A 13,943-nucleotide genomic window follows, 5' to 3' on the forward strand; every position below is an offset into this window, starting at 1 on the left:
AGGGGAGGGCAACCAGACGAGGGAGGGGGGGGACGATCAGGCAAACATAAAACAAACAAACTAAAATGCCACAAAGAAAATGCCAAATCCATCATGGTGAGGTTTCGGTCGCCAGTGTGCAGCAGTTGCTTTGGGAAATTCATTCCAAATACAGTCCAAATATAACACACTTGATTTATTCATTTCTAGGAAAGCACAATGAGTGAAATCTTTATTATTGATTATTGAATATTATTGATAAATATTATTTATTTACTTTGTTCCTGGCTTCCCTATTCAGGATATTAAGTGCATTACTTGAGGTATAATACAGATTCTTAAATATATATATTTATATATATATATATATATATAATTTTGTGGATGAAAAAACATTTGTTCATACTGGATTTTTTTTAATTTACAAACGCCAGGTGAATATTTTTTTATTTATATTTAAATGACACATTTTTATAGATTTTTTTCTTAACAAAATAAATGTTTATTCAATGTTTACTCCAGAAATACTTCGTTTCACTTTGATAGCGTTGCTTTCATAATGATTTTAGGTTGAGCTCATTTCAATAACTTATCTATATATATATTATCTCATATATATTTTTTTGATCTGGCTCCAGTTCTCTGGCGGCTGCCTCCTCGCTGGCAGGTTCCTAAGGACTGACTCGGGCGCCGGTCGGCGAGCGTTAACAGGAAGCCACAGAACTTCATTGCAAACACAATCTCCTGATTAGAAGCTGCATATCATGAATTCTTGAGCTTCTTCTTTCGAATGAAACAGAGGCAGGTGGCGCCGGCTGCACACAGGCGGAGGAAGTCACCATGCTGGATTTGACCACAGTCACAGAACTACAGACGTCTCTGGACACGAGTTTGAAAACCATGATCGGCAGTTTGCTTGCAGTGCTGCTGTCGATCAAGAGGAAGGCAACGAAAACACGAGGGCTGGTCAACCAAAACATTATGACCACCTCCTAGTATGTGTTTTGGAACAACTTTACTTTTTATTACTTCTTTTCCAGTTACTTTTATTTATTCATGTATTTGTATTTTACACTATTTTTTCTCAGTGTATTTAATTTGTTTTTTTTAATTCCATTTTTAAATAAAATGTATGACATCGCACTTTTTTAGACACTAAACATTTTAATAAGTGCATCCTTAACTGCCCTAAAAAATGATGTTATTTCTCCCAAAAATACGCATGAAAAAAAATCTTAAATTGGACTAAAACATTCACGGTGAAACACTGCTTGAACTACTTGAAAGCAGCGGCGACACACTACCAACAAATTGTACTTTTGCTACGAGCTAACGTGGCTAGCATCCGCGCGTTTTTCTTTATTCAAAACATTGAGCCCAAAAAAGGTGCGGCAACATTAAAACCACCAAGACCATGTGAAAGCTGTAAGTCCTGTCATGACCACTTTCACTTTCTGCTGCGGCTTTCCTGCCCAGCCCCTACGAAAACCTCCTCTTCTTAACAGTCTGAATCTGTTAGCCGTATGTTGCTACCTTAAATACGAGTGTCTGTAACTTGAATTTGGTGAGTCTCATTGTATAATGGAGCTGTGGGAGCTGCTCCTGAAAACCTCAATTAAACCGAATTGAAGCATTTTAAATTAAAACCGTCTTTACGGCTGATAATGACGCGACACCCGCCTGCTCCCCCACCCCTGCACCCCCCCACAGCTCAGTCCCCCTGGAGATAATTCAGAAAACACAAATAGAAGAACAGCTTGCTCGCAGCAGCCGCCAAGATTCCATTAAACCCAAACGTGGAATATTTCATTATTACCACTTAACCGACCAAAAATTAAAAAGAAACTGATCTCGGATGTTTCCACGCAGAATTCATTATCAGCGGATCGTTGGCTTCTTTTTAAATATCAGGTTTAAGGATGAAACGCGTTTGACTAGAGAGAGAGAGACACGGAACGGCAGGGGGTGAGTGCAGAAACTGACACGCTGGTGAGGCCTCGAACGATGGAACCCTGCAGCTCAACTGTCCAACTAGAGGTCTGTAGTTCATGACTAGATATGACGGCTTGATGACAGCTGTCAACAAAGAGGATTCTAAATTGAATCTAGATTTTTAAGAACTATATATATATATATATATATATATATATATATATATATACTTGTGTGTGTAGAAAGAGATTTTTAGAATATTGTTTTTTTTATATTACATAAATATTTGAAAAATAACTGCTATTTATAATTATTCAAATTATACTGAAATTATTTTATAAATTTAGTCAATTTAAGTGAATAAAAAATATATTACGGAACCTTTACAATGTATTTAATTTATTGTTTCAATTTGTTTAAGACATTACTACCAGGATTTTGTTGCCATTTTTGAAATAACATTTGTTGATTCATTTGCTTAGGCTCTTTGAAAGTTACTTCAGAGTGCATTCAGTCACTAACTTAAATTGAAACATACTTGAGTGTTTTAAAACATTTTTCTACCTTATTATTTTCATTTAGACTCTGGTTTGAAGACGCTACGTTTCGTGGGACTTGTTTATTTCTTTCCCCTTGAAATGCGTCTGTTTTGCAGGTAAACTCGTGTCCAGAGGTGAGAAACAATAAAACACGTTCTTCATGCATCTAAATCATTCACATAAAAAGAACAAAAAAAAGGCCTCCACAGAGTAAAAACACGATAAATAAAAGAAGTGAGGCGTGGAGTCAGGGGTTGGTTCAGAGCGCGCCTGTCTAACTTTTTAATACCCAGAGCAATGAGACAGAACCTTCCTGAACTCCAGAGCCAGAGACGAGACTCGGAGATCGCGGTTCCTCCAACACACCTTTCCACCAACAAAGGCGCACTGGTGCGACGCGCTGATCAGGCTCACGCTTGCTGGCATCAGTCAGAGACCAGACAGGAAGTGCTTCATCTGTTACACCTTCATACAGGAAGCTTATAAATAGCAGTAAAAAAAAACCATGTGCGCTACATTAGTGAGGCTCCACTATCTCCCAATCTGCAGTTAGCATCTAAAACACTGGCTCTTGCTGTTAGCGTGTGATTCATCACAGCAGGACGTGTTGAGTGTGACTGCGATGGCTCCATGCTAAGACATGCAAACGTGTGCGACACGCTGGATGTGACCTCATCACGCTGAGCATCGAGCGCACGTTGACTTTGTCCCTCTAACTCATCTGTTCCAGAACACAGCGATTCACACACATACAAGACGACACTTCAAAAAGCAGCCGGCAGACTGAATCACACTCGCACGCCGGTTCTCCTTTGATGTGCCAGTTTAAGATGTGCCAATGAGGACTGGTAAACATGTGCGACACGAGAGTCGTGCGGAAATCCAATTGCAATGGGATTCAGACAGAACAGTGTGACAGGAAGTGACATGTTGGCGCCTCGTTCTAATTCCCATATTGTGGCCTTGCCATGTTGATTTTGCTGACGAACGTGTGCAACGTAGTGGTTAGGGATTATAAAAAGCGTCGCCACCATCTGTGCCGTTCAGAGGAAGGAATGTGTGACATGCCAAACTTCATCTCATAGCAACTTGTGGACACCAGTGATGGATCTGGAAGTGGTTCAGCAGTCCTGGCTCAGTAAGAGCTCCTCACCTGGAGCAACTCAAACCTGTGCGACCAAGACCACCCCGCGTTACGGTGATGGCTAATCCCTCATGCTAACCCTGGGCTAGCAAGACTCCACAACTGGGAAGCAGCGGAAACAGGAAGTCATTCTTCAGCGAGGTTCATTGCTCTGAATATTAAAACGATTCTGAAGCGGCACCTTAAACGTCACGCTCTGATAGCGACCACTAGATGGCAGTCGTGAGCGTGTGACATTTTTGGCGGGCGTCGTTCGAAGCTCAACCTCACAGCTCACAGGGATGGGACACATCAAACGTACCTGAGTTCGGGTCAGTCCTCTGCACGGTGTTCGTGTCAGAGTCGGGCGACTTGTGACCCTGCTAGTTACCACCTTTTCAGTTTAAACCCACTTTTGAATCCCAAAACGGCGAGTGTCTCGCCGGCGGTGAATCTGAGGTTAGTGGAGGAAACACTGAGGACGGGGAGCAGGTGGACTTACTGGACTGGGCGGTGCGGGCCTCGATGGGCTGCGTGTAGACGCCCAGACCCATTTCTGAGCGGGCTGCCAAGGAGAAGCGGTACAGCGTGTCAGGCTTCAGCCGTTCCACAGCATAGGTGCCCACGGGGTCAAAGGTCACGTGCTCCTGCACAGATTACATTAGATTATTAGATGAGGTTAGCTCAGAATATTTCTCTCATCTGCCAGAAAATATCATATTTAAAAATACACAAAAACCCGGAGAAAGAAAAAGAAACAAAAACATTAAATTTCTTAAATTACATAAAATAAAATTCCAAGCATTAAATGACAAATTATTATTTATTTTTAAATATATTTTTCCAGGTTTCCCAAATGAAACAGAATTTTTTAAATATATTTTTTTCCTAATCTTGTAGACTTTTTTTCCACAGTAATATAATCACATTGAAATAATAATGATAAAACCCCCACCTTGTGATCCGATCCGGCCTCCCAGTACTGCAGCTCGTACTTGGTGATCGGGTCCTGGACGGGCCAGAGCCATGTCAGCCGGATACAAGTGTCCAGTTCAGCTTCGGCCTCAAAGCTGGACGGCTGGGCGGGGACTGATGAAGAAGATGAAGAGTTTGCATCACTACAACCACGAAACACTCGAAATGGCTAAAATCTGTGCTGAACTTCTGCTACATAAAGAAGCGCGTACAACAGTTTACCTATAGCATAGCGCCTAGCTCAGTAGCTTATTTATTAGCTCAGTATCTAAGCTGTTAGCTCAGAAGCTTAGTTATTAGCTCAGTGGCTTAGCAGGTAGCTCACTAGTTTAACTGTTAGCTCAGTGGCTTAGCAGCTAGCTCAGGAGTTTAACTGTTAGCTCAGTAGCTTAGCTGCGAGCTCAGTAGTTTAACTGTTAGCTCAGTAGCTTAGCTGCAAGCTCAGTAGTTTCCAATAATTCGGAATAACAACACAACCTTGCCAGTGGGAACATAAGCCGCTCACCTCCCTGCTGAGTTTTGACCTGCAGGATGTCGGACGGCGGCCCGTCACCCACCGAGGTGAAGCCCAGCACCCTCAGGCTGTAGGTGATGTCGGGGGTCAGACCAGAGATGGTGGTCAGGTGGCTGTCGTCCGTGTTGTGCTTCTGCCAGGCGCTGAGCGGCGCCGTCAGGTCTGAGCTGTAGTAAACTCTGTAGCCTCGGATTTGGCCGTTGGGCTCCTCGGGCTGGGCCCACTGGACCAGCATGGTGGTGGCGCTCAGCATGCGAGCCTGGACCTGCAGCGGCGGCGAGGAGGGCGCCTGCTCCCCCGTGCGGGTCTCCACGGGGTCGCTGGGAGGCCCGCGGCCGATGTTGTTGACGGCCATGACCCGGAACTCGTACTCGGAGAAGGGGCTGAGTCCGCCGATGCTGTAGCGAGTCGTGGCCACTCCTTCCACCTCCTGGAAGCCGTTGTCGGACACTTTGGGTCGGTACTGGATCATGTAGTAGGCCACCGGCTCGGGGTTGCCCGAGTCCCATGTGAGGGTGACGCTGGTGGCGGTGGTCTCGGTGACGATGAGGGAGGTGGGCGGTTTTGGCAAGGCTGCGAGAGAAAGGCGTTAGAGGCAGATCTGCCGAGAACGTGCTAGGTTTAGCGACTCGCACCTTTGACGGTGACCTGAGCGGTGGCTTCGATGATGCCGAGGGACGACATGGCCACGCACGTGTAGTTGGCCGACTCGCGGATGTTGGTGACCTCGTGCACGTTGCGTCCCATCGGCATCTCCTCCTCCTTGGTCAGGTCCTCGCCGCCCTTGGTCCACTTGACGTAGGGCATCGGCGAGCCCACGGCCACGCAGGTCAGGTTGACGCTGCCGCCGGGCATCACTTCCTGGTTGGTGGGCGGGATGGAGAAGCGCGGCGGGACCCTGCGCACTGACGGAGGAAGCAAGGAGTCAGAGGACTCTCACATCGCGGAGTCAAACACAACAGAAAGAAAACTAATAAAAATAGCTCGGTTTATTTTGGGGATCTGCGTCTGGACCTCTTTTGTCAGCGTGTCAACTGGTGGCGAGGGCTGCATCACTCCTGTTGAGAGGCCATTGTTTGATTTCCTTCAGTGAGCTCTGACTCGCTCTCGCTTTGTGCCGCGCTGATATGCAGATAGGCCGACATTTAATAAAAAAAGGGTTCCCATGGAGACGCGCAGGGCTCAGTGACTTCGGCGGGGACGAGGCAAACAGTGATGCGGGGGCAAGACTGCAAATCTGCCTTAAGAACAAACAGCCAGCATTTACATACCACTTGTTTTCTGTCTGAGTAAAGAAGCACCAGCTGTATTTACGCTCCAGCGACCTCCTGCTGGCGAATAAAACAAACTCATCAAGTGAGTTCGACAGCAGCGCTGGGGACTTGTTGCAACACTGAGTCATCACTGTCCACAAATAGGATGATGGTGCTTGTTTTAAATGTTAAAACATTGCTGCTCAACTCCTCCTTTTGCAGGGGAGTGAGACCTCTCTTCCAGCCTCTCTTGGCTCACATCAATATATGTACCACACAATACATGCAGAGACAGAGGCCTCGTGTCTCGATGTTTATCTCTGCAGAAAGCTACTTCAACCAAGAGACATGATCTCCTGCAGTGGCTGTGTTTCATGTACATTTCTGCACTGCTTTAGCAGGCAAGATAGCGCGTCGCTGAGCCGCCGCTGATGGCGTCCGCAGAGAGACAGAGTTCTAAAGTGTTTTTAAAGTGTATCTGAATTCATATATGAAAAATGAAATCTAATAAGGTATGTAAACCGAATTAATTACCACTAAACCCTTTAGCTTAGCTGCTAGCTCAGTAGCTAAGCAGTTAGCTCAGTGTATTTTTTTTCAGGTTGTATTTATTTTTTTCTAATAAAAAAAAAAAATAGTACCTGATAATATTTTTAATAGTTTAATAGTAACAAAATACTTCACTCAACTTACGATTTTTATTATATATATATATATATATATATATTTTTTTTTTTTGCCCCAATTTAGCAAATCAATACAAATATTCATTTTTTTTTGCAAATACATAAGCAATGATATTATTGAATTCTATTCAGGATTTCTTTCAGGTCGTGCAGGTGAACTACTCCAGTCATGTTCCTGAGGCTGGTCTTCAACCGAACTGCTCATCACCGCAGGTTCAACAACACCTGAGGCTGGGTCCCGCAACATGAGGAGCGGCGACAGGTTGACTCGCACACGGAGGCTGATGGGGTTCTAGGGCGGACGGGCCGGGTTCTGTTAGGAGCCTGGGAACGGGTGGAGGACGACCTTCTCAAGCGGAGCATGCATGGGAGTGGAGGACAGATATGGGGAAGGGATCACAAGCATGGCCGCCGGGGGAGCGGGAGATAAAGGGAGGTCCTGCTCTCTCGTCCCACTTCCAGTTACGACTCGGCAGCGTCTTCTCACGCCACTCCTGTGAAAGAGATCCTGCGTCATGGCGCGCAGGCCGGAGCCGGCGGAGAGCCGCTGTATATCCAACACTTAGCGCTGTGAATAATTCATGGCGTGCGGTTCAGTCATGGAAGGTGCCGTGGAACCAAATGACTGCAGGGCAGGTAATTGTTATTGATTCCTCCGAAGCCGAGCTCCTGCGGAGAGGGGCCGAGGGGTGGGGGTGGGGGCTCCTGGACTCTATCAGAACCACAAAATAAGGCCCATCTCCGCGCTACCTGCCTGACGCCTATAAATTCAACTGCCTTGACAAAGATCCGGAGGAAAGCAAAACCTGTTCAGTCAGTCAATACGGGAGCTGGCAGTGAGTCTGGGGCGGCGCCGCTTCCTGGCAGCCGCGCCGGGCACCATGATGGCGCATGATTCCCCCTCAGTCAGCAGGCCGCCACTCACTTCCACACAACTTCCCCCCACTTCAGTGGCCTTCCACTCGTCTGGAGTTATAAATACATTTCCCAGCTTTCAAAGGTGATGAACTTCTTCCACGTCTGAAACTCTGACTAAGGACTAAAAACTGTTCTTTGAAAATTCATTTTCCATATAAATAATATGAAAAATATATGTTGTCAAACCTTTTCGTGCAATTTAATAATTCCAACAACAAATATTACTGAAAATAAATGAGAAATTACAATACTTTCTTAATGATTTTTAAGATTTTTTTGTATTATTATGGTTTCATGAAGGGTATTTTTAATAGACAAAATACCTTAAAAACTTTAACGTTTTTCCCACTATATTTACTGAACTAATATAAATAATAATAATAATAGCAATAATAAATAAAATCCCTGGATTCTTTTCCTCCAGGAACCGTAAGTCAGCACAGTTCCTCGACTAAAATCCAATCCAGAGTTGAGCCTCTGCCTTTGAGCATTCTGAATGAACCGTGGAGGACTGGAGTGAAGCAGCTGAGCAGAACATCCTGTCACGATGTTCACCAGCATCTCCACACAAGGTGTTTGAGGTGGGAGCTCTCTAATGGCCCACAGATCTTCCCCTGGATTCTACCACACAGCACATGGAGGGGTCGGGGTCGGGGTCGGGGGAAGCTGGAGACTTAGGAGGAGCATGCTGGGACTGTTTGAGGGTTCATGCAAAGGAGGAGGAGCTACATCGGCCTGGTCTTCTTCAGGACCTGCGGATGTTCACCCACGCGAGGAGGGAAGGAGGGTCAAAGCGAAAATGACAAACCTTCACGCTGATCTGTTGGAAGTGATGAGATGAAGGTGAGCAATGAGATGAAGAGACAAAGTGAGAGGAAGACAGTGAAGACACGCTGACATGAGCATGTTGACATCTCGCGCATCAGGACGGAGACGCTCGAAACTGAGGGCGACACATGACTCAGCAGTTTTGCTTGGCCACTTGCACAACGTTCGGAGTCACACTCAAAACTGATATTTTCACGATCAATAATACGGACCATAGAGTTCAAATAGAGTTTATATAGCTCAGACTACGCTTCATTGAATTGGTGACATTTATTTTCAATTTGGATTTCATTTCTTTCAAACTCTATTGAAAAGATTTGATGTCATCTCTGCTTCAGTGCTTTGAACTTTGAATTGATCATTTTTTAATTCAATTACTCAATATTAAAACAGATTTTTGTTTCATTATTCCAGCAACTCCTGATATTTTGGTTTAATATGTTTAATATTATACATCTGTAGAGTCCAATATGTCTTTTCAATTTATTTCATTTTTTTTACTTTTATGTGAATTTTGATTTTACATGCAATTTTGTCTTAAAATAACGTTTTGGGTGGTTTTTCAGCGCCTCACTTGTATTCTTGAAATAATTTAGCAACACAATTACTCATTTTTTATTATATTTATGATACTTTAATATAATCCAACTTAACTAAAGTACATGAATTTTATTAAAAAAAAATAAATTTAATGTTTATAATTCACTTACCACATTTTTTTAATATATATTTTTTATATAATATCGTACTATTTTAAATATATTTTTAGATAGAATTTTTCAGCTTTTAAAGGTCTACAGCTTCCTATATTTGCTGGCTTGTGCCAGTGGCCTCCAGTCTCTTGAGAGACCAGATAGTTTGGCTGCTGGAAGTCAGCAAGTGAGATCAGCGATTGTAGTTGTGCAGTGGCTTCAAAGCAGCTGAGTTTAGTGTCTGAAGGAGCCAGATTCCATTGGTCTCTCCTCCTGATGCACGAACACAGAGATGAAGACACTTGAGTCCGGAGCCGCAGCTCCTGACACAAACAAACATCAGACGCGGCTGACAAATGAGCGCCGGTGGACCGTCGCGATTCCGCCCACGTCGCCCCTGTTTAGAGGAGAGTCGCGGAAAGTGACCGCGAGAAAACAAAGGCGCAGCTAGCAACGGCACACGCTGGTAACAGATGACAAGTGGCGGGACGTGAATAGATCGTCAGGCGGGAACAAACACCTCTCTAACACAGAAATATGAGGACATCACTTTCTAGTGTCTCGAAAATGTCAAGACACGCCGGCCGTAACGGCGGCGGCGCCCTGGAATTGGATCACAGCGTCGAGTGGAAAAAGAGGCGCATTGGCGACACAAGCCATAAACAGGCACAAAAACAGCTTTTCCAACATCATAATCATTTTGAGTCCATTTAAGAGCGGCGACCTTCCCAGATATAGATTACAGCATAGAGAGGCGAAGGCAGCGAAACGGCGAGGCTGAAGGAGCGTTTTTATTAGCAGTAATCTGCTCGTCGACGCCTGGCGTGATGGAACCAACTGTGTTTACGTCCTTCCCTCCATCCTTCAGCCAGGAATTCATCTCATGCCTTCATCTGGGATGAAGACTCTGCTTCCAAGTCATGACTCCCTTCCTAACGCCCTGGACAGTGATTTGTCTCACCCAAAGTCAGGAATCACCCGCCAAAATCTGCATTAATAACCCAAAAGTACAATCGGATCAAAGGCGACGGTGTAGCTTTGATGCTCAGTGAAAGAGGTTTCTTTTTTTAACCTATAAACGAGTCATTTTCTACGAACGTTTGGGGCCAGCGTGAGCAATGCAGTCCACTAGCTACAAGTTACGAACGTAGAGATGTTTTTTCGAAGGCACTCATGAGCACAGTGATGCACCTTGCAACTGCTCCATCTCTTCAGATACAGTATGAACAGTAGCGATCAGCAAAAATGATGCTACTGTAGGGTATGAAATGCATAAAAGCTGCGGCTCTCCTTGAGTTTTCTTAAAAAGACAGCACCTTTGGTGAGAAAAAAAACTAGGGCCGCGACTTAAATGTGTTAAATTTGATTGATGACTCACAGGAACAAATTGATTGATGAAGTGTATAAACTTTCTTTGACAGGTACAGCACACTACACTTGATTTTATATTAACACATAATTATCATTTTGTTTATTCTCACCTCTGTGCTTGTATTCTTGAATTTATTTGGTTATTTATTTCCAATTTTATTTGGTTTTAAATGCATTCAAGTCAAGTCAATTTTAATGAATTCAATAGTTTCATTTTAAATATCTTGAACCTCCCGAAAACATTAAAAATGTAAACACTTTACAGCTGTGATTCAGTAAACTGATGCAATAACATTATTTTTTATTTATCACGTAACATTTTTTCCAAAACACCTTTTTAAAGGCCCTTTTCAGCTTTTAAAAAAAAATACTATATAGGTTTATTGTAATTATTCTAAATGTATTGATGCACCCATCACTGGAGCAACTTCTCTTCAATGCTATCATTTTGGAATCCAATACTGCAAGATACTGTAACAAACTGAGTTCCTGCACATGGAGTCACAGCACAAGTCAGGGCTGTTTTCAACTGTAGACCTGAGCGCGGGGAAGCTTTTCTTTTGCTCCTTCACCTCGGTGGTTGTCACTGACTGGGACCAGTCACACGAGTGCATAGATGACGCGGCCTCGAGGGGACACAAGACACAAACCCGACACATCCTCCACGTCAACTCTCCTGCAGCCGCCTGCGAGGATCCGATCCGCAACCCAAAGCCTCCATCACCACCCTCCAATGAAAACACCTGGCCTGGACGCTTCGCTCTCCCCTCGTCCTCACCCGACCTCTTCCTTATCAGTGCTCGCATTGTTCTCAACTCTCGCCGCAGACACGTAGAGCCCATTAATCTCCGGGTTTGTGTTACAGATTCAAACTAGAGGAATGTGAAGAGGTGTGTCGGAGGTGGCTTGTCTCACGTCCCGCCTGCTCTGGAGCTCATCAGGCAGGCGTCCCGGTTCACGCCGCCGCTGCCAAAACAAGTCATTTTTAAAGGCGATTTGATTTCTTCTCCGCTGAAGTAAAAAGCTGGGGCCAGCGGGTTGACAGCTAACTGGGTGGCGTTACAGACCGGCTGGCGCCGCGCCACACAGCCACTGTAATTACCTGTGGAGGGGTGGGGGGAGAAAGGTCCGCCTCGGCACCTGTGACAGACGCGCTCTGATTAATAGATGAGACTCCTTCCCGGCAGTTTGGCCGCTCCGCGTGCGGAGATTTAAGAGCAACACCTTCTGCAGCACTTTTTAATGTGCGTGTTTGATGCCGCGTCCTTGAAGATGGTTTTCTCTCGCCCGCTCCGGGAGGGCGGGGCAACAGCCACATTAGACTTGAAAGAAAAGAGGGTTTTATCGCAGACGCCCGTTTAGCGGAGACAAGAGTGATGCGGAGATCACCCCCCCCGAGTCGACCACTCACAAGCCGATTATTCGTGAAAGAGCGTTGACACTCCAGCGCGGATGGATACGCGACAACGACAAAGATCGTGAGTGAATTTGGAAGGACGCTGCGTGAAAAACAAGAAAAGCAGCAGCTCTCCTAACTTCAGGACTCTCTTTTTCACATCCTAATAATCGATTTGGTTCACCTAAATTCATGATAAATAACAGAGTGGAACCATCGGATCAAAGGTGGACGGGTTAGCTTTGATGCTAAGAGACCAGTGAGAGCTTTTTACAGCAATGAGAGATGTTTTCTTTCATGAGACAACACAGTGATAAACAAGGGGCTTTCAGAATGTAGTCATTAGCATGATGGTGAACACACAACGTTTAGAAGATTACAGGGGGAAATATCATAAAAGACAACACAGATTTATAGCAGAAAAAAGATATAGTATTCAGATATATATATATATATTGCTGGTTGTGTTTGTGGTCAAGATATAAAAGTATTTTAATAAATAAATCAATGATAAAAAAATAAAAAATAAATACATTAAAAATGTACTTTAAAATGTACAGGGAAAATAAGGAAACTAAATAGCAAAATAATAGACTGAAAAAAAAATTATATGGAAATAAAATCCAAAACATCATTTATCTACAAAAATAATAAAAACTGTGGGGAAAAACATTGTCAATATTAGGGGATAAATATGAAGTGCGGTTCTTGAGGAAAAAAGTTATATTATGAAAAGATATTATGAAAATAAGATCAACTATGGTCAGTAATTTGCTAATATGAGTCCAGATAGTTGATAAAGATATATCCACACACAGTCCACGCTCATAGACGTGTCAGGTGACTGGTCTCTGGCAGAAGCGGACGAGACAACAGAGCGATGAGTTAGTGATGACATCATGAAACAGTGAGATGAGTCGTTACGGTCAGCAGTTCTGGCAGAGAGGATCGTGCGAACTCAAGACAGGGGACGTTACCTCGCACGTAGAGATTGGCCGGAGCTGAGTAACGTGTCCCGGCGCTGTTCATGGCGACGCACTCGTACTTGCCCTGGTCCGACTCCTCGCTGTTCTCGATCTGAAGAGCACCTGCAGGAGAAGGAGGACGTCAGCTGGAGGGAACCAAACGGAGATGCTCTCTGTCAGGTTGTTGACATTAAACACGTGGTAAAGTCATGAGCATGGAGGTGAAAGGTCATGCCCCTCGCTGGTGTGGTTTTTCCGAGCCGCAGACAAACACTGAAGACCACAACACAGCGAGACACACTCAGAACAACCTGGAGAGGAACAGCACGATGTTTGTGGCAAGCGGGTGTAGACAGACTCCCGCAACATCATCGGAGGATGACGGACTGGATGGCGACGTCGCTTCCATGCAGATGAACGTGACAGACAGGGTCGCCACCAACCACGAATGAAAGGGGAGGTGGAGCCACTCCAGATCTCACGTCCCCGCCAGCTGCTGGCTCGACTCGCCGCGTCTGATTCAGCAGCGACATGTACCTGCATACTGATGTCTGTCAATCTCGCCGCGCTCCCACGGGAAGCGGCGCGGAAGGAAACCGTCGTCAGACCTGAACCTCCATCAGTCCCCGAAACTCCTTCAAGGTCAGAGACGAGTGCGGGCCTGACGCCGATCCCGCTGATGAAATATTCATCAGCCCAAAATGTGATTGTGATCAATCATCTCTGCAGGAGAAGTGACGCAGGCTTGAAGCCAAATTTACTTCTGAGGACT

General features: G+C 44.8%; 1 protein-coding gene across 20 annotated transcripts in view; it reads right to left on the minus strand.

Annotated features, from left to right (window-relative positions):
- LOC128769236 (receptor-type tyrosine-protein phosphatase F) overlaps positions 1-13,943 on the minus strand; it is a 160,064-nt gene that overhangs the window by 43,412 nt on the left and 102,709 nt on the right. For all 20 annotated transcript variants that reach the window (XM_053882746.1, XM_053882745.1, XM_053882748.1 and 17 more), the window contains 5 exons: positions 13,184-13,294; positions 5,698-5,967; positions 5,054-5,635; positions 4,529-4,662; positions 4,076-4,220 (listed from right to left, as the gene is read on the minus strand). In XM_053882746.1, the coding sequence (XP_053738721.1) occupies positions 4,076-4,220; positions 4,529-4,662; positions 5,054-5,635; positions 5,698-5,967; positions 13,184-13,294 (1,242 nt within the window). The remainder of the gene's footprint in view (positions 1-4,075; positions 4,221-4,528; positions 4,663-5,053; positions 5,636-5,697; positions 5,968-13,183; positions 13,295-13,943) is intronic.

Source organism: Synchiropus splendidus, chromosome 13, assembly GCF_027744825.2.
Source record: "Synchiropus splendidus isolate RoL2022-P1 chromosome 13, RoL_Sspl_1.0, whole genome shotgun sequence".
Lineage (NCBI taxonomy): Eukaryota > Metazoa > Chordata > Actinopteri > Syngnathiformes > Callionymidae > Synchiropus > Synchiropus splendidus.